Here is a 21,428-nt window from a genome sequence, read left to right as displayed (position 1 = left end):
ACTTGCCTTCCGCATGCGGTTATAATCATAAAGGCGGGCATATGCACTAGCACCAGCAACAATCAACTTTGGCCTAAAAAGAACGGCACTTTTCTCCAACTGCAGAAGTAGCAAATGAAGCTTAGCAACATATGAAGGAGTTAAGATAATTCATCTTGAAATAATTTGACTACTGAAGGAGACATATAACAATGAAAATATCCTAGACAATGCAGTAAGAAACCATTTCTTTTAGCTGAATGTTGCTAAAAAAACAAAAAGTACGCACTTTTTCCACTTCACGAAACATGCATAAGTAATGTTAAAACTGATCGGGAGATCCCAAAACTCCCATGACATGAAATGAATAAATAAGGAGTTCACCTGGTCATAATCAATCAAGCCAGTGCTTTCATCCAGTCTGTAAGGCATTGTCTCAAAGAATATTGAAACTGCTGAGATTTTCTTTGTGTCAGTCTGCAAACAACAAGAAAAGAACCATTGAGCCATGGGAGTTTCTCAAACATCATACCTAAACATAATTGAGAATTATGAGCTTATTAGTATGTATTTTACATTACAGTATGAAGTGCTTATCTAATGCTAGATATAAAAAACAAAAGAAACAGCAAACTACACAGAAAGATGGCAACAAGCAAGCAATGGCTGATCATGCTTGCACCCCACCAGAGAAATAAAAAACAATAGGTTGATAATAAAGAAGCGGATAGATGTACCTGGTAACCATGGGAAAGATGTCCACCGTGAGGAAGATCCAGAGCCATAATTCTATCATGTGGCTTCAGCAGAGCAGTGTATACATGGAAGTTGGCAGGTGAACCCGATAGAGGTTGCACATTCACTGCAGAGGCAGAAATTGGTCATCCAGTTAACTCGCCCCCAATTTGGTGGAAGGACAAATACCACTCCAAGAACATAGTGGTTAGCAATGCAACCTAAATATTTAAAATGTACAGATAGTGTCTAATCCCAGCTGTGTACCATATGTAAGCTTTGAAATTGACTAACATACTTTGGTTTGTAAATGGTGTATGCACATATGCCAACAGAAATTTCTTAAGCAAATTAAGAACCTGCTGTGGACTTAACCCGTTTACTTTACGACTAGACTACTTTAGAACATTACCCTATTTCCGATCAAGTAAAAGTGTGTCAACTGTAGAGCATAATAAGATTAGCTCGAACCAGAGCATCTTATTTATTTTCACTCTGCTCTCTCATTTGCATCACCAAAAGCAGTATAAAAAAAGACTAATGACCCTATGTCCACATAAATGATAGAATTTATAGAAAAACATCCTGCAGAGTCATTAGTTAGTTCTACCGGACACGAGAGAACCTGATAAGGAAATTAAGAATAAAACCATCATCAAGATTTTACCTCCCCACTTCTCTGGGTCCAAATTGAAAGCCTCCAAAGCACGTTTCTGGCACAGCGTCTCGGCCATATCAATGTATCTGCAGGCAAGAAAAGCCAAAACGACCGCCAGTCCACATTATTGACCCCCACATCCATTCAATTTCTGCTCCAAGCATTCTTCAGATATATAAATACAGAGAAAGAAGGAACAAGAGCGCACTCGTTTCCACCGTAGTATCTCGCGCCGGGGTACCCCTCGCTGTACTTGTTGGTCATGACGGATCCCACCGCCTGCATCACCGAGAGGGAGGTGAAGTTCTCCGACGGGATGAGCTCCAGCCCCTGCAACCAGACAGACTGACGCGATTCAGCAAATGTCCTGGAGAAGAAGAGCCCGAGCACAGTACAGCGAATCATGGGAGCAGTGATGACCTTCCATTGGCGGGCCTTCTCGAGCTCGATGATGTCGGCAATCTCGGGGTCGACCTCCTCCAGCGGCGCGTTCAACTGCTTGGGCCACTGCGCTCAACGCGAGGAGTGGGGGAAAACAAGATAAGCACGGGCAACAAACAAACAAACAGACAAACGGACAGGGAGCAATGGGCGCATAGGCACGGGGTGGGTGGTGAGGACATACGGTGACTGCGGATCTCTCCTCCGTCGCCGGCAGAGACGCCTGCGAAGCCAAATCAAACAAGGAAAAATGGATGACCGTGAGCGGCGCCGATAAACCAGAGGACCGCCGCCAAGAATGGTTCATAAGAAGAAGGAAAGGAGAAGAGCGGAGGGCGGCATACCATGGAGTAGAGCGGCGTGAGGCGGGAGAGGGGCTGGCCGCGGGCGGAGAGCTTGCGGAGCGCCGTCGCCATGGCCATGGTGGGTGGTGGTGGTGGTGGTGGTGGGCGGCCTCCTCGTGCACCTCTCGGTAGGGGTTGGAGTGTCGGGTTTGGGAGGTAGTGGATCGCATGGCCTAGCGTCCTTTATTTTAACTGGAGGCAGCAGATGTGGGCTGAGTGATCAGCATCCACCAGACGCATCACCGTCACCAACCCCTCAATCCATATGCAATTTCCTTTTTTTTTCTTGGTTTTAGAAAATGGAAATTGGAGATTTTGTTTTTTCTCATTTGCTGTTGGATGATATCTCTACTGCCATGACGCCCATATGTCTTTTTAGGGATTTTCAATTCAACAGGAATTTATCTGGCTACCATTGGTACTTGGCATTTACTTGCTAGATGCTCTTAATTTTTGTTTCCCCTTTTTGCAAGAGGTTACTGCACTAAAACATGTCTATATACATCTGATTCAAAAAAAAACGTTACTAGAACACCTTATAATAGTGAACAGAGGAAGTATATTTTTTTTTCTGGTTACCATCGAAACTTGCCCTTTACTAGCAGCCTAGATTCGAATATGAGGCATTCAGATGCTGGTAACGGGTTAAGGATGCCGGTCCCACAGGTCAGGCGTCCCTGCATTTCACTCTGGTTTATGGGAGTGTTAGCTCAAAGTATCCCCATCACCACCAACCGGAGCAGACAAGATTCTTCACAGAGAAAAATAAGCCGAACCAAACAACGATCCTGATCCTAGAGGCCCAGAGGATTTACTTTTAAAAACTAGCTCATGTGGTTACTTAACTGCCACTAATCAGAGAGCGGGACACCAAATAGCAAAGGAAACAGCAGCTCAGCCACTCAACTGCCATGTTATATATCCCAGCACTTTGTCATCCATCACCTAACACCAGGAAAGCGACACCACATTTCTTTCAAAAACTAAAAGAAATGAAAGAAACAACGGAAATGTGTTTTTTTTAAGCTCAGGAAGAAAGGAAATATGTTTTCTTGTGAAAAGAAAACATATTAGAAATAAAAAATACCGTACACAACTAAATAGATATTTACTAGGTGCATGTCTGGGCATCAGAAAAAATAACTGCATGAATTAACAGCACCGCCAGAAGAAGAAAAAGATATATGGAGAGGGCATGGCCAGGATGTTGCTGCATTGCCTACGTGCATACAGGCCACCCGAGCCCTATCTTTCCCATGACCACAAGCCGTGCGTTCGTACTCGGATGTAGATAAAGCGATCAATCTCCGACTCAAATAATAACAATAATAAGAGAACAGGAATTGATTGATCATGATAAGCAGCAGATTTCCTTTTTTTTCCTCCTGTCACGAACTTACCAGTAACGTGTCACTTTGCAAGGCTGTGCTTAGGATTTCCAATCAATCTGCACCTGCACAAAAAAGACAAAAAAAAAACAGAAAGCAACAAGAGTGGACATAAGTTACTGCAAGGATCTCATCTGGGAGTATACGTTCCCATTACTAGCATGTTGAATAGCTCTACACTCGCATTTAACTCCGATCAATATACTGTGATCATCGATCGACATTGAACATTTCTATTTACATCTGATCCGCGAGGAGTCGTGGAATACGAACGGCATTTTCACAGTTGCATATCCAGCGCCTACCCTTTCCAATATGCTAGTTGGATCATGGAAAGGAGCTTCCAAAATATCAGATGTACAGGGAACGTATTATGTACATTTGACAGCTTTACCAATTTTGAATCCCTGTGGGTGAGCGCGCCGCGTGTCCATGCAAATTGCGAATGCTTAGGGTATTTTCGTTCATATCATGCTAAGCTTCAGCATTCCACAATGTCATTGTCTGGATCCCAGAATGCATGTGAATGGCAACGTAACATTGGAGATGCAGAGGCCAACAGTACCGAAGTGGTGCCCCTCCTCTGCTTGGAAGCATCCGTAGGCCGTTCATGCCACATGCTGCAGGGAAGTCGAGCCGCGCTGTCTTATAAATGACGCCTGCAGAGCTGGATCAAATGCAAGCAGCCATATTAAAAAAAATGGTTAAACAGATGACCATAGCCTTGCTTCAGAAACAGTGAAAATAGTAGGTGCGGCCAAACCTCTTTAACTTGGCTCGCCGTCATTCATAGCAACCATACAATTGCTTGGCATGCTATCCTGCTTTTGCCATGGAATGTCTTCTGCCCGAAACTCTGAAAAAGGGGTAACATGATTTGGGTAAATCACCTGTATTTTAGAGCTAGTTCTAAAAAACAGAAGTCAAAATTGAAAATGAGCACAAAAGGGAATTTCCCCACAGGTAAAAGGAGGTGAAAACATAACAAGGAAAGTGATTCGGTTGCAAGTCAAGCATTACATGTAACAATTAAAATGTAGCTAGGTAAAACACATAGGTCCCTTGCAAAAAAAAGGTAGTAAAACTGATTGGGATTAACAAAAACTATAGCCAAGCAAAACTATACATTATCTAAAAAAAGGAAACTAAATTATCTAAAAATGGCAAAACCTTTTTTTTTTTGGAAACGCAAAGGGCCTTCATTGCATTGAAAAGGTGGGTGAGAGTACAATCCTGCTAGGAGGTGAGTTTTACAAGGCCATAAGCCCGATCAGTGGACATCCCAGGATGTGGGCAAAACAACCCTGCGCCCTTGAGCCCCTGCTTTTGATCCCTCAACTATCGGCTGAGTTTAAATTTCACCGTAAACTTCAACGCCGTTTATTTTATGTCAATCAACTTCAGAACTGTGCATAGCTTGTCCTGAAACTGTTTATGTAAGTGCTTTCTTGATTATGTGTCATTATAGTTTTCAACCCTTAACTATTGCAGAAGTTCACTTTTCAACCTTGAACTCTGAAACCGGTTGTTTTTAACCTTGAACTCTTGGATCAGTTTACTTTACTCCCTTGGCCCTCTCCCAACTGGTTTTCTGCTGACTGAGACAAAATCTGGGAAATGGTTTTCAGCAGTCCTGTTGTAGCTCTATGCCTCTATTTGGCAGTTGTGATGGCTGGCAGGCTTGTGCAGGCTGCCGCAATGTACCAAACGCGGGCATTGGTTTGCAGCCCCAGTCAATTGGTGGCAAGCACCTGTACGTAGTTTAAGGTAGGAAGCCGCAAGCCGCCCCACTGGTGCCCCTATCTCCATCCTCTTTCACGTTCATATGAAGAGGAAGGGGGCTGCCACCTTCTTCCTCAAGCTTGGTGAGCTTCTTTTTAGCAACACCATGAAATTCATTTTGACTCTTCTCCAAAATTGATCTTTTTCATTCTCTTCATCATCATCCTTCTACCTTGCCAACGTTGACTCAGACATGTAGAGTTATAAGACCAGGTCCTTCTGAATACCAGGTCCCAGTTTCAACGCTGACTCGGACATTCCCATGCAGCGCTGCCGCCGCCTCCTTCTGAATAGCCACCTGCTTGGATGGATGCAGCAAGGAGAGATGCAAAGATGAGAAGACAGAGAGGCTGACACATGGGGTCAGCTTGATGATGTGGTAGCCTATGTGGAAGGGTTGATAACTGTTAGCAAACATGGCAAAACCACCCCACGAACCAGCTTCGGATAAGATTTGTTCATTTCTGAGAGTTGGAGTAAAAGGTTCACGGTTAAAATTAAAGTCGGCAATAGCTGAGGGACCAAAAGTAGAGACCTGTTCCTATGCTAAAATGGCCACTGAACTAAAAATGGAATCAGAAATATCAACTTAGATGATTGGATACTGACAGCAAAACGGAAAAAATATATCAGAAGACATGTCAATTGAGGCCTCGACTTAAGCTGATCCTTCATGGTGAGAAAAACTGTGGAAATAGTACTTTCTGGTTTTGGATCTACCGACTCATTCTGGTTTTCTAAGATACAATATAAATGTTTTACATCATCCTGAGCAGTTATTGAAACCCTGTTTTTGTCCCCTCGTTGGAATAAATAAGACCCCTCTTGTTGTCCCCTTATTGGATAAGTAAGATGACCAGATGTTTGTTCCACCACCATATCAGTACTTAATGGACAAGTTTCCGGACATGACTGGTGCAACATTACATGTTTAGGAACCTGTAGTGTACACTAGGCTTACTGGCAAGTCTCATTACTAGACCATTAGGCACTGACTGATCCAGGTTAAAGACTAAAGAAGGCCGAGCCAGTGCTGAGCACGTCAATTTAGTTTCATTAGAAATTGTTACTGTTTGAACAGCCCTTTCTATCTCAAGGTCACTACTCAGGTTTTGTCAGAGATTTCACTGTTTGAACAGCTCCTTTCTATCTCAAGAAGGTCACCAAACGGACTGCGGAGAAATGAAGACAATTCTTAGCTTGTAACATCTACACTCACCTACATGGAGATCTTGCATTTTAAAAACATACAGATGAACAAAAGAGTTGCTACTACAGGGCTTCAGCAGAATATTCAGCTAGTACCTGGACAGCATACATTGATGAAAGTTGTATCGGTGAAATTTGAATCATATCCAAGGTGTCCAACCCTCGTACATATTACACAAATTGTCGATGCTTGTCGCCTGCTTAAGAAGATAGTCTACTTGCTCCGAAATTTTCAAGGACCTAAAGAGAATGATATGAGAATGAGATCAATAAAACTGGATAACATACAGCAATAGATTTGGATGGCTACTAAAACTCTTCCCTCTTATTTGCTCACCTGGTACCATCTATATCTCGTCCATGTAACTTATGTTCCACTTGCTTCAGGATAGACAGAGCAAAAGGATTTTTACCTGTGGAGCAGAAACATATCAATATAAATCTGTCTCAGCTTCAGAACTCTTAAAGGCCTAATATTTCATGAAAATTTCACACAGAACGAGCTAGGAAAATAGGAAGTCTTATGATGATCTGTAATATTCAATCTAACGTAGCAATGGTGCAATTTGAAAATATTAAATTTATCCATTTCGTGCATCAGTATTTTTTGTACAGATGAGAAGTAAGATTAAGTATTAAACAGAAACGGTTGAGAAAGTAAAAGTTGTGCTGAAAATATTTTCTGCAGCATGTATAATTGCTAGTTCTTCCTTGAAGAAAAATTATATGCAGTGTTAAAATGGTGCTGACAGAGCACTTACAATTTAATCAAGGTTCAATGCTCTGAGGGTTGTTGGATACTATATACTGTACAATGCTACAAGAAGTTGAAGAGCAACCTACTTGACCTCAAATAGGAATAATAAAATATAAATGGCAACGACAATATCTTACCTCTGGTCATTCGAGTATCTGAATAGGATTTATTGTCACTGCTGTCACATTCTTGTCCTCTAACCTGTTTGAAGGCTCCAGTGTTATCCTCAGTTTCAATTCTTCCCTCCTCCACAAAAGAAGTTTCAGCCACATGAATACTGCTAGCTTGTGTGACATTGTTTGAAAACGCCTGCTTATTGCTACTTGAGTCTGATTCTGAATCAGTTCTACCATCTCTTGCTTGCTGACTATTAGCAGCAGGACCCTCTATTCCAGGCCCGCTGTCCAAAAGGGCATCTATTTTCTCCAAATTCTCAGAAGTAAGCTGGGTCAACAATGTTGTACATCCGGAACTGCTAGTATATGAGTGCTCTGGTGGAGAAATCCAACATTCATCTTGTAGAGAACCATCAGTATCAATAACCAAATCCTGAGAGACACCTTCCCTGCTTCCAGAAGAGCTTTTATCCTTCTCAACTGACGAATCACTTTGCAGAAGATCTGGACGTGCAGAGGGCATATCCTGTGATCTCTCAGTTTCACTTTCTTCAATAACTTCTAAAGCCTGTGAATAAGAGAAACGCGGAGTGAAATTACATGTACCAAGAGACATGTGAAAATTTCAGGTCAAGCATCAAAACATAAAAATAAATAAAAAGATTAAGCGTCTGTGACATAAGTATACATGTCCTAGCTAAGTACCTTATGAAGATTCCCTGCATGAAGACTTGAAAGGCGTCCAAGCTTAATCACCATGGAGTGCAGCTCCTTCACGTATTCGGTTAATAGGGGCACCACAGGCTCTATGTTTTTGCAAGCTTCCCTTACTCTAGTGATGTAAGATTGGTATAATGCCTTTCCATGACTAAGAGGCATACTGGTGTTATTCTTCTCTCTTTCCTTTGAGATCGCTTCAGACAGAACAGCCACATCAGCAGACAACAAAGCTTCAAGTGGAAGTAAGATCGTATTTGCCTGCCAAGCATCAAAACAAAGCTTTTTCATTAGAGAAAAAATATCATATTCTACCAAACACTAAAGGTGCCATGTATTCCTGAGTCCTAGGCATAAAGCTTAGCATTTCTCTGGACTGCTTCTAAGAGCCAAAAATATCATCACCATGTCAGTACCGAATTATTAAAATCTCAATCAAAGTCATCAAACAGCATGCACATGTGATGTACAAGATAAATATTACCATGAGTAACCAGGTGCAAGTATTTATATTGATCTTGAAGGGAGGAAATTTGATAGAAAAAATTCATGACAAACCTTGGAAATATTTGCCGTAAGGGAACTGTGCAATGCAGCAGCTTCCTTTCCCAAAGTGTAGACATCATGCAACCCCTCTGCTATAGCCAAAACCTGTAAATAATTTGCCAGGAAATCAAGAGCAAGTTTTCGAATAATAATTGCCAATAACTAGAAAGGATATGCATACCGTAGATGAGATATCTATCTAACTGCCAGGTTTTACTTAACTGAAGAATATAATTTTTTTTATCATCAAAGCATTTCAGATATGAAGCTGAACAATATTAGTTCCTCAACTGCAGACAAAATCTCTTAAAAGTTCCTGACCATTTAAACTTGCAAACCTTAAAGCATACAACCGAATTCACAACTAGGAGTTCCCATGCAGTCAAAGTAGAGATATGTCAACAAAATGGGATTAAATCATGCACGGATTTACCTCCTCGAGCAAGGAGCCACATTCAGCAGTCAAGGCAGTGCGGTCCTGTGAAATATGTTTGAATCCAGATAATGATACACTGACTTCACAAGCACGTTCATACATGTCTACCAGAGTATCCTGCAGATCAACTGGGACAAGATATACATGGCATTATTCTACAAGAATTAAAATAAAAGGAATCTTACAAATTTCGACATTGGATGATAAAAGAAGCAAACAACAATTCCAGAAGTGGGAGAGGACGGACCTAAAGCAGATTTTGCCTTGACAGAGACTACAGAAAGTTGATTGGTAGCTGAATACAAGCCTTTTCCAGCAGTTTCCATGTTGAGCTGGCCACATTTCCAGTCTTGTTCTGCACCTGCTTGCAACAAAGAACAAATGGAAAAACAATTAAACAGAAGAACTCATACTATCAGGCAGGGGGAACTATTGCATCAGAAATTCAAAATCATGTAGAACTTCTAACTTCTGACTAGACATTGGTGACCTCATGACAAGTAAACACGTTCACAGTTCTGAGCATGTATGTAATGAAAGTACAAACAGAAAGTAATCGACTTACATGTAAAGGAATGGTATGCTGCATCTAAACGTGTCAGTAGATTCACGAAAGTTTGCTGCCATGCCCTGCCCTTATCAGTAGATTGTCCAGAAGATTTATCCTCAGAAACAAAGTAAAGCCCATCTCTAGATGCTTCAAACTCTAAAACGGATGTGCAAGACTTAACAAGGTCAGATGCCTGTTCTTGAATGCCCCCAAGCAATTTCCTCCTTTTCGATAGATGATCATGAAACTCAGGGGGGATTCCTGAACCCTTTGCAGTTGAACTGCCTGCTCCAGAAGTATTTGGACCGGCGCAGGCCCATCCCATTGCTCTCTCAAGTTGGCCTTCAGCTGAAACAGAAGTGCTTTCACAAGCTTGCAGACACTCAATTGATCTTGTTATCAACGACATCGAAGACTGGATCTTATCTAACAAGTTCCTTCTGCTCAAATTTAAAAGCACAGACATGAACTTATCATCACCAAGAATATTTTGTGAGAAAAGCTTGGCCTTCTGTGCATGAGGCGACGAAAAATCATGCAGCCATTCAACCTGAACTATTTCCAAAATTATTTTGCGTAAAGCCTCGGTGAGGTCATTTAATTGCCTTTGCTTTAGAGAAACTGCAGTCCGGGCAGCTCTAGCTGTCTCATGAGCATTACAGTACTCCTCAAGCATTAATGCAACCCTTCCTACAGCCGCAGTAGGTTGACCTGATTCTCTTCTTCCTTGGCTTGTTTCTAGCAAATCACAAATTTCTTTGTCTAAATGTAGGATCAGTGCAGGAGCAATCCTTTTCAGAATATATTGACCAACTTGATTTTCCACATGGATCGCAAGCTTCTTTTTGAGAGTAATGTAAAGCTGGTTGGTAGTACAACTGTGCTCAACAGAAGATGAAATCTCATGCATGCACAAGTCAAGAATTGAATCAAGCAAACCGAGCTTCCAAACAAAAAAAGCATGATCCTTCAATAAGCCAGATAAAGGCCACATAACATCAGATAATGAAGAACTAGCAGCCAAAACTTCTCTTAGATTAGAAACTGGTCCACTCATGTGGGAAGGGAAGGCGCCACGAGATGATAGCATATGATCAAGAGATTCCAGGTCAGCGAAGGGCTTTGTCAAGACTGAAAGCAGAGCCTTGCTTCTGAAATGAAATTCATTTTCCTGATCAGCACTCACCAAAGATGAGAAGTACTTTTCAGAAGAAAGTAAAGAATTCATGACACTGGCTTCTACTTTCAAAACTGATGAAATTCTCATATCTTTCTGGCTCCAAGTTTTCTGAAGTTGTTCCAACTGTGCTCTACAGGCTTCCTCCTGTGAAGCTAGTTCCTCTGCTTCTTCCCAGGATAGATGGTCTCTACCCCTCATGGCAGCTTCTTCAAGAGCTACTTGCTGCTCAGTGATTCGGCCAACTTCCACAAAGTAGCTCTGTTCCAGTTCAGTAAGTGATGTTCTCTCAAGTTCTACCTCAGCCAACTTCTCTAGAGCTGTGTCAACAGAACCACGTATCCGAGAAATTGAACCAAAGGCTTCCATTACCTCCGAATTGTACGAGACAAACGATCTAATAATTTCTGGAAGAAAAACTTCGGTCATTTGCTCAATCATGTTGGTACTTGAGTGCAAAATGGCCTGAAACGGATAAGCCCATTGTCCAGGCCGATGCTTCAGATAATCAGCGTTTATTTCACCTAATTTTGTCCCCATCACTTCATGCACTTCCTTCACAAATCCAGAAAGTAATGCACATTTTTCGATCTGCTGATCAAACAATTGCAGACTCATTCCAGCATCAGCTTGAAGACCAGCTTCATCTGTCCTAAACTTAGTTATCCCAACAGCTTTAGTTGAGAGTTCAGACACTCTGACTCTAATGCCACTGTATAACTGACTCACAGCGATCCCAAGAACAGATAGAACCTTACTTGCTTTCTCTTTTACATCCTCCTGGGCTGGAGGTTTGACCTCCAAATTATCTGCCAGCGAAGAAGGAACAGCGTCCTCATCATTCTTTTGTGATGACAATTGAACAGAGTTTATGAATGCAGAAAGTATCCGATCTTTAGACTGTGCTTCGTTATCCGATCCAACAGAACTCATCAATTCAGAACATTCCCTCATAATTCTTTCCACACATGCAACATAACTTTCCATTTGATTTAAGAGATCCCGGTATCTTTGCTGTACTAGATTACTACCTTCGCCCTGAACCTTAGCAATGACTTCTGCAGCCTGCCTTTTGGAAAGAGAAAGCATGTCTTGTGATGCACTGGTTACAGATAGCTGCAAAGCTTGTGCCCAACCAGTAATTGGACTGGTTGTGATGTAGTTAACTGGAAGAACTTGCTGCAAGATTAAAGCATACTCACCAAGTGCCTGTAAAGCAGAGGACCGCCCATCATGCAACTCAGTAATTAGTTCAGAGACCTCCCTGTCCAACTCATAGCAATGTTCTCTAGTTGGCTCTGGTACAACCGTAAGGGGGACACCAGATACAAGGACAGCTGAAATAAGGCTCAAGGCCTCATCCTTGCTGTCTAGTTTCATTAATAGCTCCGAACCTGTAATCGAATTGTCCCGTATGGCCTCAAGAACCCTTCCATGTTTTTCCACCCATATTGCAAGTGTGTTAGCTTCGTCAACTGTCGATGTTTTTGCTTCTGCTAATTCATGAGCATGAAGCTCAAAAGAAGTGCGGGATTTTTCAGCAACTGAAGTGGCCTCGGCAAGGATTGACTTTGCTGACGTTTCATTATGTAAAGCACTGGACCTCTCTTTCTCAGCATGATAAAATATAGCAGATTTAACCTCATACTGATCTAGAGTATCCAAGAATGTCTGCATATAGTGAGAATAAAACAAAAATCAGGTGATTCAAATATGTTATTTGAGATATTTCCACTTTGTGGTTACAAAGTTAAAAAGGAATACCTTTAGAACAGATACTGTAGCTGGCAAGTTAGTCACGAAAAGATCCTGATGCTCCTGAACAACACAAACAGTTCAGTTAGACCGGGAATAAATTATATCCTTAAAAAATAACTCGGAACTCATTGATTTAACAGAGGCTAGAACTGCAAATATGCCTGACGCATCATTCTAAAATATTGCTGCCAAGAGGCAAAAGAAAATTTCCAACTCCAAGAGACAATTACCTGCAACGGAACACGACTTTCTTGAATCCTAGAAGAGAACAAGCTTAAACTAACTGCTAATTCCATTCCTTTCTTCTCTTCACCAGCTATTCCAGCTTCATCTTGCATATTTCCGCGTGTCCACTCAATCAATGGGTCCCAAACAAATACTTCCATTAACATTAAGATGATATCTTTGTTCTTCAAGAGGGCACCCATAACTGCCTCACAGGTAGCTCTAAAGACACCTTCAACTCCAGACAATCCCAAGGCTGATTCAATAGTTTGAGTAAGACGGAACGGAACGATTTCTGGAATCTTCAACCTTTTCCCTTTATCAAAGCATATATTGTAATCTATGTGAACCACATCACCATTGCTAAAGTCCATAAGGATATTGTCTAAATGCCTATCTCCCAGGCCCAGGATATGGCCAACCATGCTCATAGCCGCTAGACTGCTAGAGAATCTGCAACAGGAAAAAGATTGATAGCTAAGCACTCACGGATAATAAGAACTTCTGTCGAAAATAATAGACGAAAGGAATCTTCAGTTACTACTCTTGTAAGATATATTGTAGAGCTCTATTTTGCAAAACTAAGATATCTTGATGAATGTGCTATGGTGAACAAACTAGTTACTAAAATAGCCTCAAGGCACTCTTGGTTTCCTGATGTTCCAGTTACCATTTATGTATGTATTGATAAATAATTTGTGGGCACGTGTTGCTTCACAAATCGCTACTTATACTAGTACAAAACATATGATCTTAGTTCCCGCCAAAATTACAATCTGAAAATCCATAATTAACATACAAGAAAAAAGTTACATGAATGATATATCAGAGGTGATTCCAGGAATAAAACTGAGGTGGGGCTCAACTTGACGGATTGAGTCGCTAGGCTAAAAAATCTTCCTCTAATCTCTGCATATGCCACTGCCCTGGCGATGAAGGTTTGACTCTAGCCCTGTCTAACCCCACCGCTAGAATCTACATCATGGAAACTATGTGGCATGTACATTGTTAAACTCATAGGGAAGCTTGTCAACAGTGATAGCACCCTGAAGAGCTTGTCTCAGCCTCCCCAGATCCCAATTCACTAGGGACTTGCACAATTATTTAACTCGGCATAACTTTTATGTGGTTCCCTCTGGAAAAGAGTAGCGATTTCCCTCTTCTTTCAATTTTTTGTAAGGAAGGAGTCAGTAGGGCTTAAGAGCAACGACTTAACTGACAACATAATTTTCAGTTTCAAATATGCCATCTATGCTCAAAGTGGGCATATTCTTCATGAGAATGACAACCAGCAGAAAAGCCTGGACAGACTTTTAGTAGTACAATAAAAGTAAAAACTCTCAAATTCGTACTTTTATTTTGCCTAGCAGTGGAAACAAAGGACACTTGGTAAATGTAAATAGAGTGCTCAATGCAGAAGTACCATGCACCATACATACCTCTTTACTTTTGAGTTGAAGTTTTTGAAGCCCTCACTTGAACACCACATTTCTTGCCACAGAATCTGCTTTGGAGTCTCCTTCATAAGCTCCAACAGAACTTTTTTCTTAACGTCTAGTGGCCAATCTCTTCGTGAGATTACTCTTTTGATCCCTTTTTCTTTCAGTGCTGGTATTATTTTTCCATAGAACATATCACTAGGACGGGGAACATGAGGTACTGAGTTGTGAATGTTACCAGTGCTAACTGAAGAAAGCTGTGCCTGTGCCGCCTGAGTACGTTTTTGCCATGACTTGTACACATTGTATATGCTGCTTACATTTTCTACCCACTGGATTAACCCAGCTCGTCCACTAATTGGTGTAACAGAATAAAATCGTATTGCAATATTTCGACTTCGAGTGTCAGAAGATGAATGCAAGAAGCTATTTATCGCCTCCAGAAGCTGCATGATCCGAGAATCAAGACGTAGATCCTCCCGTCCCTTGAGAAGATAAATATACTTCTGTCCGTCTGATCCTTGCAAGGCGAGCTTCTTAGGTCTTGTCTTTGTAGAAAGTATTGTAACTTCTTTGCAGAAAGAAGATACTGTAACCGTGCCATGATTTCCAGCAAAAAAAGATTCCGAGGAATCAAGTATCTGCTTCTCAAAACCAGGCATTGGAATGTCAGAGGTTGACAAAGTTGCTAGCTGTGGAGCAATTTCACTTAACAATACGCATGACTTTCTTTGATGACTGACTAAAGAAGCTGCAATTGAATCAAAAGGCCGCCAAATCTCTCCTAATGCTGCTGGAGATCCAGGGGGCACCTTAAGGCTTGTGATTGCAGATCTCAGCTGAGCGTTATATTCCTTATGGAACCACGTCTCATGGGGTGTTCTTGGTTCACGGGATGTGGATGCTAAACGACGTTCCAAGGCTACAACAATTGGAGTCATAATAGCAGAATATTTTGCAGCATTGATCTTGTTCTTTTCAGCTGAAGTCAGTGTAGAATTTGCAGCAACCCTTGCAGCTTCCTCCTTAAGTATATTGATTCTCCTTAAGACATCTACATAGCAACATAAAAAATGTCCCATCAAAAACACAACAAACTAATACTCAAAGTATATTAGATATGAATATGTGGTTACTGGTTATTTGGTCATAAAGTTTCTAAATGCAGGTTTGTACAAACAAGTAAACAAAAGCATATACCAGACATGAACCATTGTACAGACAGATTAAATTTAATGCAACAGTTAAAGTAGACAACCTCCAACCTAACTTCTAGAATGGTACATTGCAAGTGAGGAGGAAATGTCATTTGCCGTGCAAGCAAGCATTCTTACAGTATTGAAACTTAGTAAGCTAAAGGATCTCATAAAAACTCAAGAGGCACCATTCTAGAGATCCTATGCAACAATATTTTTCAGGATTTGTATTGCAATCTAGTTAACAAGAGGAATTTGGTAATTAACTCTACAGGAACACTTAATTCAAAAATCAGAACAAGAAAAAATAATGGTTACTAACTGGGGCTTAGACCTTAGGGTGTATTTGGAATTGCAGCGGCTTTGAAGAAAAGAAAACTGTGTTTTACTTCTTACATAACCAACAACATCTTTCTTATGGCACGGAAGTATTTTACTTCGTTCGGTAAAGGCTCCCTTTAACTAACTAGATTCTATAGTAAGCACAACAATGTCAAGCTGGAGCATAAGCTAATTCTTATGTAAGTGTGTCCATTTTCCATGGAAGCCTGCCTTGGGTAGCTGATTTCACAGAACTGCAGAAGTCGAGGGGAGGCTTACCTGAATGGAGATCTTGTAAGGTACTCAGCCATTGTTCCTCCCACAGAACGGTTATCATTCCTAGCTCATCAATTACAAGCTTAACATCCTTAATTAATTTGGGGTACAGCTTAACCTATGAAAGAAAAACAGAAAGTGTTCAAAATACAGAAGTAGCATGCATATATCATCATAGCCTAAAGCAGATAATCATAGTATAAGTAGCATACGAAACATCATACCAGAAAGTTCAATATTTGCTGAAGCTCCTCAGAAGGTTCTCCTTCACAGGCATTGATATCAACTAATGTAGGATATACTATAGAATAAGGAGAAAGTTTCCCTAGCTTCACCAATATGCTCTCCAACTGTTTCCTTACTATCTTCTCTGGGTGGGAACTCAAGCGAGCAAAAAGTTGTGGTATGATCTCCTGCATGGATCCAAACATATAATTATACACTAACCTTATCATAATTATAGAATAGATGCGCCACTATCATCATTTACCTGCCATGGCAACAAAGGAACTGTTGAAAGCCCACTTTCAAGTGTTTCCTTCAGCTCCACCCCATAGTTCAAAATTATATGGAGGAGATACAACAATGCTCTCAAAGTGTAGCCCCTAGTTTTCCCTTTCAAGGCATCACGCTGATATGAAGGTTGAATCTCAATTGATGAATGAGAAAGGTACTGAAAATAAGCATTTGCAGCATGCCCAAAGAGTGATACCCTCCTTTTCCTTAAAGACCACCAAATTTCAGTAAGATTGTTAATCAAAGGCATGGCACTGTCCATTGTAGAATCGCATTTACCAAAGAGAACTTTAAGCTCTGATGATAGCAGTGCATAGGCACCTTCACCATCACTGGCCTCAAAACCTGGTGCTCTGGCTGCAGTTTCTAACAGTTGAGTTGCCTGTTCAATTATCATGGTCATGGGATACTCCTGCTCAGAATTGTTGCTGTACCCTGTTGTCGCTAAGGAATTATGATCGACATAATTTGCAGATATATCAGCATAGAAACTTCTTATTGTTTGCTCCACCTCAGACTTCTCATTATCTGTCAAGTGAAATCTGTCTGGAGAAAGTTCAGATTGGAGAATGGAGGACAAACTGTTCTGCAAATTTGAATCGGATCCAGATAGAGAGTGATTGGCATGAGTAAAGCACCAAGATGCATAAGAAAGCCACGCCTTGCCCATACTGGGACAAAGTTGCCAGGATATCTTTCGAGCACTGCCTATGATTTCTTGGGCAAGCACATGACAGTTTGCAGTAGAAACTGACCCACTGTCACCAGACAAAAGTTTCTCTGACCCATTTCGAAAGCCATCAAAATCACTAAAATCTTTTACCACCTTTGGAACGATCATATTCAGAGTGGAAGTTGAACTCTCCTCCATCCAGGTCGAGAGTTTCAGACACGCCTTAGCAATAAGTGAATCGCCAATGCCAGATGAATCACTAGCTGAAGAAAGAACATTAGCACGAACCAGTGACCACAGATCAGTTAAAGCCTCCTCATTGTTTCCTTCGCAATGCTTCAGCAAGGCACCTTCATACTTAATGTTCAAAGTAAGCATTTCCTTGTCCGTCTCATCAGATGATTCCAAAGGATGGTTTATGAGGTACTGGTTTAAGCGGCCAGCTAACATAAAGTTGGTCTGCTTTCTAGCAAGACTAGCAAGCTTGCGACATAGAAGAAGAGTAGGTAATGAAGATGGATGTGCAGTACGATACACTTTAAAGACCTTCAGCCACATACTGCAATCTTGATGGATCCTGTCAATAGGATCCTGCAATAGTCTCAGTAAATAATCCATGGGCGCTGGTGGTTGATTAGGTCCATCTTGGCACGTCAACCCAGTGGCCTCTTCAAATGCAAAGATGCAATGAAGCTGGCCAGCACATGCTGCAGCATCAGTCAATCCATTGAGAGGGGCCACAGAGAGTGCTTCATCCAACATCAATTTAGCCTTATCAAGATCCTCTCTTGCCTTGTCAGGCTTGCTGTCAGATTGAAGCATTCCACGCAGGAGCATTAATTCACTTCTCTCAAGTGCAACCTTGGGATCGAGGGTAAGCTCGCTGCTGCTTTTAGGAGTCAAATCAAGATAACTCCAAGCTGAATGGAAGTCACCCTCATCAAAACATGCCATTGCATGAATAGCATTAAGCTCATTGCCAGCACTCGTTAAAGCACCTGAATAAGGTTTGCCAGCATGTACAGCACGGAGCTCTTGTAACTCTGCAAGCCAGCCCTCCAAGCATTTCCAGTCAGACAGAGCTGTGTAGCACTCAATAACACGTGCTATGATGTACTGGATGACATCAGAATCCATGGAGGTAAGGGCTTCCTCAGACTGCAAGAGATGAGAATAATGTGCAGCAGCCTTTTCATACTGCCCCTGGGATTGATAGATGAGTCCTGACATCCAGGAAAAGTGCTTGTGGGTATCAGATACACCCCGTGTTAGTTGCTTTTCCTGCTCAAAGTATGTGTAGAATGTTGATACAGCCCACCTCTGGAGTCCAACCAAGGCGTCTGTTTCATGACACCTGCACAATGCCAGAGAAGCATGTCGCAAAACCTTCAGAATATCCATTTCTAACCTCTCTCTAAAAGCATGATTACTTTCAGTAGCTCCTCCCATGCGGCTGTTGTCCTTGAGGGATGATGCAGCAATGTTTCTGAGATCTAGTAACCGAGATGAGCAGTACTGAATGACTGCATCGCTGCACTGCAAAGCTAGTCCTGCATTCAGCATTGGATCACAGATTCGAGAAAACCACTCTTCACAGACTCGTTTGTTCGCTCGGAAAAACAAGGAACTTGCCTTTGGAGGGGCTGGTAGAACAAAGGAACCTTCATACGCATTATAAACATATTTCTTTAATGCCTCAACAAAATCCAATAGCAGGCGCATAGGTAATAGGGATATGTCAGATGGTCCTATATACCTGCCTTCACCTTCGTTAGTTTCCAGTGCCAATAAATTTGGTACATCCAAAAGCATGCGTTCTAAAGCAGCAAATGTCTGTGTGGGGCCACCAAGATGAGTTCGAAGCCGAAGGTTTATGCAGTGCCGAGCAGCTTCATGGATGCCCCACCAAACTGCAGCAAGATTGTTCACTGAATATATCCTATCAATAATAGTTATGTCCACATCGGGCCCTTTGAATAATTCATTCCAATCAGTATCTCCAGAGACATCAATTTGACCAGAAAACATATCTTTCTTGCCGCGGTAACTAAAGACCAGCCGTTGAACCCAAGAAGAAAGAGGCAACTTCAATCTGAGGGAAAGGTAACTCAGAATAGAAACAAGCTGCTGCCAGTGAAGTTTCCTAGGCTGTTGTTTCACAGCAAGCACATGCCTCAAACTCATGCAGTGCTTGGTAATGTTAGAAATACCTAGGCAATTCTGATAACTATATCCATCCTCAAGGAAGCCAAATGTGTATGTTGTAATAGGCAAAGCAATTGAAAATAACCTCAGAAATCCATTTTTTACAGCATTGTCTGGATCACTGAGCTTGTCAAGAAGAACCTGTGAGACAACTGAGAAGCTCATGGGATTGATGAGCCTACCAAGAAAAAGTGCTTCCAAGGATAACGCAACATGGCATCTTACTTTAGTCTCCCTATCATAAGCGCAATCCAAGATAGTGAAGAGAATAATATTCGGAAGGGTAGCATCCCCAAACTCATAAGAGAGACTGGTCTTGTTCAGATCCCTTTCCATGGCAAGAACCAGTTTCGCGAAAGAATCTATCCAATCTAAAGCGTCTAATTTCAGTGTCATGGATGATGATGCACTAAGGCCACGCACTATGTGTTTTCCATATTTATGCATGAACTTCATTTTACAGTCACAAAAAAACTTCCTTGATTCATTATCTATCTGAGTTTGACTGCCTGAATCACCAGAGCCTCTTTTAAATTCTTCAGATGTTTCAATATTAATTGACAGTTCCACATTGCTCAGTCTGTGAAGTGTAGAGAAAATCTGAAACTGCATCTCAAGGAAATTATGAAACGGGGTGCCAAATGGGTCAAGCTTCTCTGAAATGAATGATGTCAGCATAGGTACTCTCCTGTCAATCTTTTCAGAATCAGCTGAAATAGTGGCCAGTAGAATCTTCAAATCGAATTTCATTAAAGAAAGCAACTGATGCTCTGAATACCCTACTGGAGTGTTGTTCTCTAAGGAGTGACTCTGGATACCAGTGTAGCTTACTTGCATGTTCTCAAGCAGAAATTTCAATAGTTCCAACTCTTTCATCAATGATGCAATTGCTTGCTCAGCTACATCTTCCAATCCATGCTGCAGACAAAAAAGATAAGTGGATGCTGAATTTACAACCACATTGTGGTTTGGGTGAAGACGGAGCCGAGATAAAAGTGAGCTGAATTCAAGCAAGTGCTCCACAGCAGCCGAATGGAGCCCCAAATTTTGAAGTGACAACACTTGCAGGTTAGTCTTAAGTGCTACCACCAACTGTAGTGACGACGCATTATCCAAACTCTGTGCCAACACATCCACAAACATAGCATAGAACTTGGCGAACCTTTCCTGCAGAATCTCTGCGAGCAAGACCAAACATCTGGATGCTTCTTCCATCCTCTCAGACCAGCCAATCTTGGAAGCTATCACTGATGCACACCTTAAAAGCTGAGGAGCCAACGCTTCAAGTGGCCCTACTACAAGTTCTCTCAGATTATTTCTCTCTGCCACACCAGATGCCATGATCTGCAACACCGTCGAGAAGCAAGCAAAGAGCGGACGAAGCCGGCCAGAGTTATGGCTGGCCGCAAGGTTGGGATCATGCACAAGGACCTCCATATCAGCCAAGAACTTGGGCAACAGTCCAAGGGAGAACTGCAGATTACCGAGCCAGTGCCACTGGAACTGCGAGAAACTATCCACGATGGTGCGGCAATCGGTTTCGGCAAGGTCTGGGACGAACACCCACCCAAGGAGCAAGTCCACCATATCGACGAATTGCGGCCGGAAGCAGTGGGGGAACTTGGCGGCGACGAGCGTGAGCAGGCCGAGCAGGCACCTGAGCACAGCGAGCGAGGTCCGCTCATCCTCGAGCACGTCACGGCAGGCGGCGAGGAGTGGTGGCACGAAACGCTCGACCGCGTGCGCATCCCCGGTGGCCAGGAGCTCCCTGAGCCCCTCGGCGACGAGGGCGGCCGAGGCGGGCTCCCCCAGGAGCGGCAGCGCCCAGGCGACGAACCCGTCCGGAAGGCCCCCGGGCGCCTCGTGCGCGCACAGCACCGCGCTGAGCGCCGCGTAGGCCGCCACGGCGGCGCGCCGCACGGCGTAGGACCTGCGCAACAGACACGAACGAGGAGGTGAGTAGAATCGCGTTACCTACATACAG

At 42.2% G+C, this 21,428-nt stretch overlaps 2 protein-coding genes across 4 annotated transcripts in view; both read right to left on the bottom strand.

Annotated features, from left to right (window-relative positions):
- Positions 1-2,322, bottom strand: part of LOC119295016 (serine hydroxymethyltransferase 1, mitochondrial) — a 4,929-nt gene extending 2,607 nt beyond the window's left edge. Inside the window, exons 1-8 of the mRNA XM_037573333.1 lie at positions 2,158-2,322; positions 1,998-2,036; positions 1,793-1,879; positions 1,581-1,702; positions 1,382-1,458; positions 717-841; positions 364-456; positions 7-99 (exon numbers count right to left, since the gene is read on the bottom strand). Coding sequence (XP_037429230.1) covers positions 7-99; positions 364-456; positions 717-841; positions 1,382-1,458; positions 1,581-1,702; positions 1,793-1,879; positions 1,998-2,036; positions 2,158-2,235 — 714 coding nt within the window. The 5' untranslated portion in view covers positions 2,236-2,322. The remainder of the gene's footprint in view (positions 1-6; positions 100-363; positions 457-716; positions 842-1,381; positions 1,459-1,580; positions 1,703-1,792; positions 1,880-1,997; positions 2,037-2,157) is intronic.
- Positions 2,323-3,651: 1,329 nt separating this feature from the next.
- Positions 3,652-21,350, bottom strand: LOC119295015 (serine/threonine-protein kinase SMG1-like). 3 transcript variants are annotated; one of them, XR_005143666.1, is made up of 16 exons: positions 16,541-21,350; positions 16,275-16,463; positions 16,054-16,168; positions 14,258-15,311; positions 12,824-13,271; positions 12,600-12,653; positions 9,674-12,506; positions 9,356-9,469; positions 9,106-9,236; positions 8,685-8,777; positions 8,115-8,387; positions 7,431-7,977; positions 6,874-6,949; positions 6,646-6,776; positions 4,309-4,401; positions 3,652-4,212 (listed from the first exon to the last, which is right to left on the bottom strand). XR_005143666.1 is itself a non-coding variant. In XM_037573332.1 (15 exons), the coding sequence occupies exons 1-14, from the start codon at positions 21,029-21,031 to the stop codon at positions 6,677-6,679; spliced, it is 10,518 nt and encodes a 3,505-aa protein (XP_037429229.1). In that variant the 5' UTR covers positions 21,032-21,349; the 3' UTR covers positions 5,457-5,625; positions 6,633-6,676. The 3 variants fall into 3 exon arrangements, 1 of the variants encoding a protein (XP_037429229.1); XR_005143665.1 differs by having other exon boundaries at positions 6,633-6,776; positions 16,541-21,349; XM_037573332.1 differs by lacking the exons at positions 3,652-4,212; positions 4,309-4,401 and adding an exon at positions 5,457-5,625 and having other exon boundaries at positions 6,633-6,776; positions 16,541-21,349.
- Between the last annotated feature and the right edge of the window lie 78 nt (positions 21,351-21,428).

Source organism: Triticum dicoccoides, chromosome 4B (genome assembly GCF_002162155.2).
Source record: "Triticum dicoccoides isolate Atlit2015 ecotype Zavitan chromosome 4B, WEW_v2.0, whole genome shotgun sequence".
NCBI lineage: Eukaryota > Viridiplantae > Streptophyta > Magnoliopsida > Poales > Poaceae > Triticum > Triticum dicoccoides.
This window is presented reverse-complemented; position numbering and strand designations above follow the sequence as displayed.